General features: G+C 38.1%; 1 protein-coding gene across 1 annotated transcript in view; it reads left to right on the top strand.

Annotated features, from left to right (window-relative positions):
• Nucleotides 1-6000, top strand: part of LOC138020581 (DNA repair protein RAD50-like) — a 75787-nt gene that overhangs the window by 11353 nt on the left and 58434 nt on the right. The window contains exons 10-12 of the mRNA XM_068867544.1: nucleotides 831-899; nucleotides 2397-2486; nucleotides 3797-3857. Coding sequence (XP_068723645.1) covers nucleotides 831-899; nucleotides 2397-2486; nucleotides 3797-3857 — 220 coding nt within the window. The remainder of the gene's footprint in view (nucleotides 1-830; nucleotides 900-2396; nucleotides 2487-3796; nucleotides 3858-6000) is intronic.

Below are 6000 nucleotides of genomic sequence, written 5' to 3'. Positions count from 1 at the left end.
GGTCTCTCTAGTGTCGCAGTGGCCTTTTCAGCTGTTTACAATATCCCTTTTCACTTTAATCATTAGAGTCAACTGCACTTGAAATTAAAGGAATACTTAAGATAGGATATTGAATGCAAGCAGCATTGTGACAGATTATATACATGGGTGCTATATCTGGTTCAAGAAAAGGAGGCAGGCTGGTATAGTCATCGTCTGTTCCTCCCACCCATGGGCAAGTGATTTTATAGATGTGACCTGAGTTTCATAGGATGTCAACTTGACTCGGGTTTTTTCCAGCAGGGTTCCAGATGCGTTTGTAAGACATGATGTCAAGAAGGAATTCCAGTGGGTTAGGCCCGTTTTAAATGTCGCATTTCTCATGTACCGAATCCAATGCAAATGAGCGAAAACAGTAGATTTTATTTAATTTGCATTAGATTCGACACATGTAAAATGCGACGTTTAAAACGGGCCTTAAATTTCCACGACGCCCACCAATTACAGACCATTACAAATTTTCTTTTAATTTGTTGGGCCATGAAGGTCAGCTTGTAGGGTTTTTAACCTGAGACCGCCCTCATCTAGCAATACCCTGCTCCGGTATGGACGGTGTAGCAGATACTTCAGGCGCCTTGTATGCTTTTGGCCTGATCTCATTGAAGTGTACCCTAAGTTATTTTAGTCGCTTAGCCTGCAAGAAAGGGTGGTTAACTTGGCCGTAAGTGAATTATTGGTATTAAAATTACATTTGTAGTCTTGTTTCTCCTGTGACATTTGGAGTCAAGCGAATCCACAACTATGAGGATCAAACAATAATTGAATGCCTCATCTTTGTCTAATACTTACAGGCTCAGACTGTAAAGGAGTATGCAATAGACTTGAGTCATCTCAAAGCAAATAAGGAGAAAGCAGATCAGGTTAAAATGATAATTATTATTTAATCAGAGCTGAAAGTGCAACTGAAGCTTAATTTTGCATTACTTTGTAAAAATCTGTCTCTGTCAAAGTACCTAACATGCAAAAATAAATACATGCATTTGATCTCGTTAAATCCACGATTTTAAAAATGAACTTGAATATTGCGCCCTTTCCAAATTCTGATGATCTTTTTTTTTTTGGGGGGGGGGGGGGCGACTCGGCCAAGCGACCTGTGCAAAGGAACTTTGACAAGCCTTCTACAAAGGCTTTGTAAACGATTTTTCATTCTAAAAGGGAAAAACACCAAAATTCCCTTGTAGGACGTTCGCTCGAAACTTTAAATTTGTTTGAATTCTCGCCTGAAGTTAGGTCATAAATTGCTTACTCCAAAAATGAATGACTTTGTTTCGGAGAAAAAGGCAAGGGAAAAATGCCGTAATTTCGATAGATGGGTCATGATAACGAGATGAAGCCTCATTTGCTCTTCCGTCGAAAATCATAAAAATAATATGTTAGAGCGAAAGTTTCTGTGCATAGAAATATAGGAGTGAGTTTTTTAGATAAATGCAGCCAGCGTTGATACCATCAAAATCTATAGGTTTGATAGAGCGGTTTTCAATTGAGTGTCGAAAGTAATTAGATAATTACTTTGCTTTATGATTACTTCAGTCAGTGATTGGTTTAAAGTTCTCAACCAATCAGAAGTGAAACCAAAACCAATCGTGGCTTACACGTGCACATGTTCCCGCGCTTTGTGTCGACTACCCGACGCTAATTTCCCTTTCGTAAACAAGCGATGCCATTTTTGACGGTCGATGCCTTTCCTAGTAACCATGCCTTTTTATTCGGTTAGCTTTCAATAAGATGATAGGATTACCTTCACATAAATCCTTGAAAATTGCCAATTCGTAGCTGTTGTTTCGGTAGTGGAGAGGATAAGTGCATTTGCCCTTAAGCTGTCGAACCGAGTTCGACATCGTTCAATCAACTTTTCCTAATTTTTTTCTAAGGTTTTTCTCAGTTTTTTTTTTAAATTCTAAGTGACATACGCTGCTCATCTAGTCTTGTGCAAATGGCATCGTTTGTTTACGAAAGGGAAAATTGCGCTACCTGTGATTACTTCGAGTTTTGATTCGTTTACCTGAGTGTCTCCGTCCTTTTTGATTGGCCAAAGTAATTACTTTGCTTTTGGTTTTACGACACTCGATTGAAACTCGCTCTCTCTGTTAACCAACGGTTAACACTAACCGAGGCTTCGAGCGACCGGTCCCAGACTGGTAACCACATCATTAGTGACATTTGGTAACGCGATGCTGAGGATCAACGCTTTTCAAGGATCATCAAAAATAGAATCATCTTTGCCCTTTTTGTTTACACGATACATGTGACACTAATATTTAGCTTTGTAAAACTTAATATGTTCATGTTTACGTCTACAGGCAACATATTTAAAAAGTGTATTACCTCAACTCGCTTTTTTTTGCCTTGTTTGGTAGATAGCAGATGAACTCGCCCAAACCCAGGGGAAAGTTGCTGCAACAGAGGATAAAGTCAAAGAACTGAATGAAAAGATTAAACCGACCGAGGTATAGCACTTCAATGGCATGATTTCTGGTACAGCCTGTTACGTAATACCTTTAGAGGTCTCCAAGTGTCTGTAAAAATGTATACACTACAAGAACTGCCTTATAAGAGGCCTGCAGTATAATATATACATGTAACAAGTTCTTGATGTACAAAACAGACAACGTACCCTGTTCATGTATTCTCTGGGAAACGTTTAGCAATATCTTAAAAAAATCAACAACAACAACAAAGCAAAGTGATTTTTTTCTTGCCAAATTAAGTTGCAAAGACATTGCACTTAAAAATCGGCATGAAACCACCAGTGTATGCATTCAAAATAATGTCCTGTTAAATGAAAAAGTTGCGTTAAAATAAAATGTTATGACAGAAGTGAAGAAAGCAGAGAGCTCCACATTTGAATTCGGTGCAACATTAGAATCAACTTTCGGTATGTTGGGATTTGAGATCATAACTGTTTGAATATTACTTGATAAGCAATGAAAGAAAAGCATGAAATTTTTAAGCTGAAAGGGGATCTGAACCCACGTTCTGCAATGTCCGTGCATTGCTCTGCCAATTGAGCTATCACGCCAACTAGGAGAGGGACATTTTTGTACAGGATGTGGATATGAAGAGACTTACAGTAACTAAAGGGTAGTCACTCTTAACTACAGAAAGACAATGGTTGCTACGGAAGATTTTTATTCAAGAGCCCAACAAAAAGCTTTCTTGGATGGTTCTTTGAAGTAACTCTGACATCACTTCGGTCAGAAGGCGCATGCGCAACTACTCCCAGTCCTCTACAGTGCGTTTCAGTGAAAGACATGTAAAAACTCCGAGGAAATGAAAGGAAGAGGCGGTTTTTCAGCGGATGGTAGCCATTTTTCATAAATTGTAGCATGGAATTTCTATTTGGACAAAAAATGGAACTGATAATTTATTTTTGTAAAGTGTATCAAAGCGGGGCCTCATGACTTCATAATTGTCTTTGAGAAATATATATTTTTAAGTCCAGGCTATAGATTTTGTTAGAATGTTCTCATGCTGTTGTGTTTAAAATTTGTGAAAAACATAGTTTATTCTCTGAGTTTTTAGGCATTTTCTGTTTTGGTCACAATTTATCAAATATGGTTGTTAGTCGAACCAGACAAAGAAATGTTAAATAGAACACACTTGGAAATAAAGGGTAAATGTGCAGTTAAAGGGAGTCGAGAAATGTAATGAAAAGAAGTCCTGGTCATAACTTTGACGATTCTTTCTACAGTTCAAATATAGATGTCCTTCAGAAACCGCATTAAATGTTTAACTCTGGTGTGTCAATTTCTGATAGTTGAGGCTGGCTGAACTAGCATGTATCGCTGATGATGTCTTTGAGTTGGAGAAAAAAGTTGGTAAGTTATAAATACAAGGATGTTTTCAATCTGGGTAGGGGACTGGGGGAGTTTTTGTTTAATTGATTTTGCGGCACAATTTAACAGTCTATCAAATCATAGTTACTTCACGGATGAGTTGTGAAGCCATCAGGCTTTAAGAAGGTTTTGCATTTTCTTCTCAGATTGCGGTTCTTGTTGTAACTTGTACACTGCAGCTCAATAAAACAAGAGACATTTCGAGTGAATGGTTGCCCAAACTCTTTTTAGTTAATATATACCAAAAACGAAACCTGACTTAAGACAAAGGTGATTGGCAGTCTTTTGACTGGAATCAAGTGTTACAATAATACTTATTGTGAGCAGCTCTAGTAGCTTGCTGTGGTTGCATCATATTATTAAAAGGTCAAATTTCACAGGAGATCTACGCTATGCGCAAAATGTTGTGGGATCGCCTTGGGGAAATTATTGCAAGTCTCCAGATAGAAATGTACGACAGAAATCTGTGTCTTCGTCAAAAACAGTGATGATGGATAAAAAATGACTCATTTTTGTCGTGTTTTGTATGGCACGGAGGTGACTTATCGTTATTCGTGGAAATTGTAAGTTTTTGTGTGATTACTGTGATAAAATCAATTGAGCACCAGTGTTACACAATCTAAATGGGTAATACCCATATAATCTAAATTTAGATCAGTGGGTGCAAGCCATCTCAGATGATCATCTGAGTCATCCAACCATGTATGCACCGTATTTAGGTCTAAGCACCCGGATGATCCTCTGAGATGGCTTGCACCCACTGATCTAAATTTAGATTATATGGGTATTACCCATTTAGATTGTGTAACACGGGTGATTGATTAACACCCTGTCCGGCTTGAGTAAGATTGACATTCATTTTGAAATATAGCAATCAAGTACAAACTTAGGAATAAATTTGAGGGGATTGACTCAATAAAGCCTTTTATATTGTAAGAGTATGTGTGTCGAGATTGTTTCCTTTTTAGTTTTAACGTGTTAGAACATTAACGTGGCTGCTGTAATTTTACCCCCTTAAAGGAAAGAAATTGTTGCACGTGGGGATGGAAATTGTTTACCGAGTTATTGCGCTGTAGAGAGGTGAAACCAAGGATAGCAGCACGGGGAAATCCGGAGGTTGTCAAGCAGTTGTATCGAACATCATCCGCAGGTTTTGAATCTGCTACTTTTCTCTCCTGTCGAGTTTAGTGGAGGAACATGTGAACTAAAAACAGTAGACAACTTCAGTTGTGCAACGCTGCTTAAGAGATTTGTACATCTTTAACTAAAGAAAAAAATGGTGCACTTTTAAACCCATCATGGACACTGCTTTTTCGTCTTCTGTGGTGGCAAAGATCTGCACACTTATTCAGCACTCGTGATGACAACTGGGAAGACTTTCTTACGTCAATCTCCTCAAACTTGTTCCTATGTTTGTACTACTGTATTTCAAGACCATGCATTACTTGATACAGCTAGATTTCACAATCAATCTTACGCAAGCCGGAGAGTGTGTTAATCGATAGTTTTATCGCAGTGATCTCACAACAACTTAAATTTTCAGGCACGAACATTAGTCACCTCCATGTCTCACAAAATCACCACAAAAATACCTTATTCTTTGTATCATCGCTTTTGACGAAGACACAACTTTTTGTTGCACGCTTCCTTCTAGAGACTTGCAATGTTTGCCCCGTGGCGATCGAAGAATCCTCTTTTGCGAAGGTAGATCTCCGATTCCAGGCAAATCTTTCATTCTCTCGCGCTCACGCTAATTGCAAAATTTTTGTAATTCTCACTAACCTTTGCACTGGAAATTATGGTTCGAGGTTTTACTGCACTGCAAATTGAACCGAGATATCAAGGGCCGTAAGTACTTGGTTTGCAACAAGGTTGTGTGACTTTTATTGTCAAAAAAGTGAAAAGTCTGAGTGAAACGATACTTTAAAAAGCATGAGGCTATCAAATGGAGAATGTATTATGCATATGTTTAAGTTGATTATGTTCAGTTCGAATCATAATGGAAAATTTCACAGTGTCGATACTCTAGCTTAAACTGCGACTCTTTTTGTCTTGAAACCCTGACTGCGTAATAATCAGCTTGTGCTGTATCATGATAAAAGATCTTTTGCATTTAATTGTTTCA

This window comes from Montipora capricornis, chromosome 2 (assembly GCF_036669925.1).
Source record: "Montipora capricornis isolate CH-2021 chromosome 2, ASM3666992v2, whole genome shotgun sequence".
NCBI classification, from domain to species: Eukaryota; Metazoa; Cnidaria; class Anthozoa; order Scleractinia; family Acroporidae; genus Montipora; species Montipora capricornis.
This window is presented reverse-complemented; position numbering and strand designations above follow the sequence as displayed.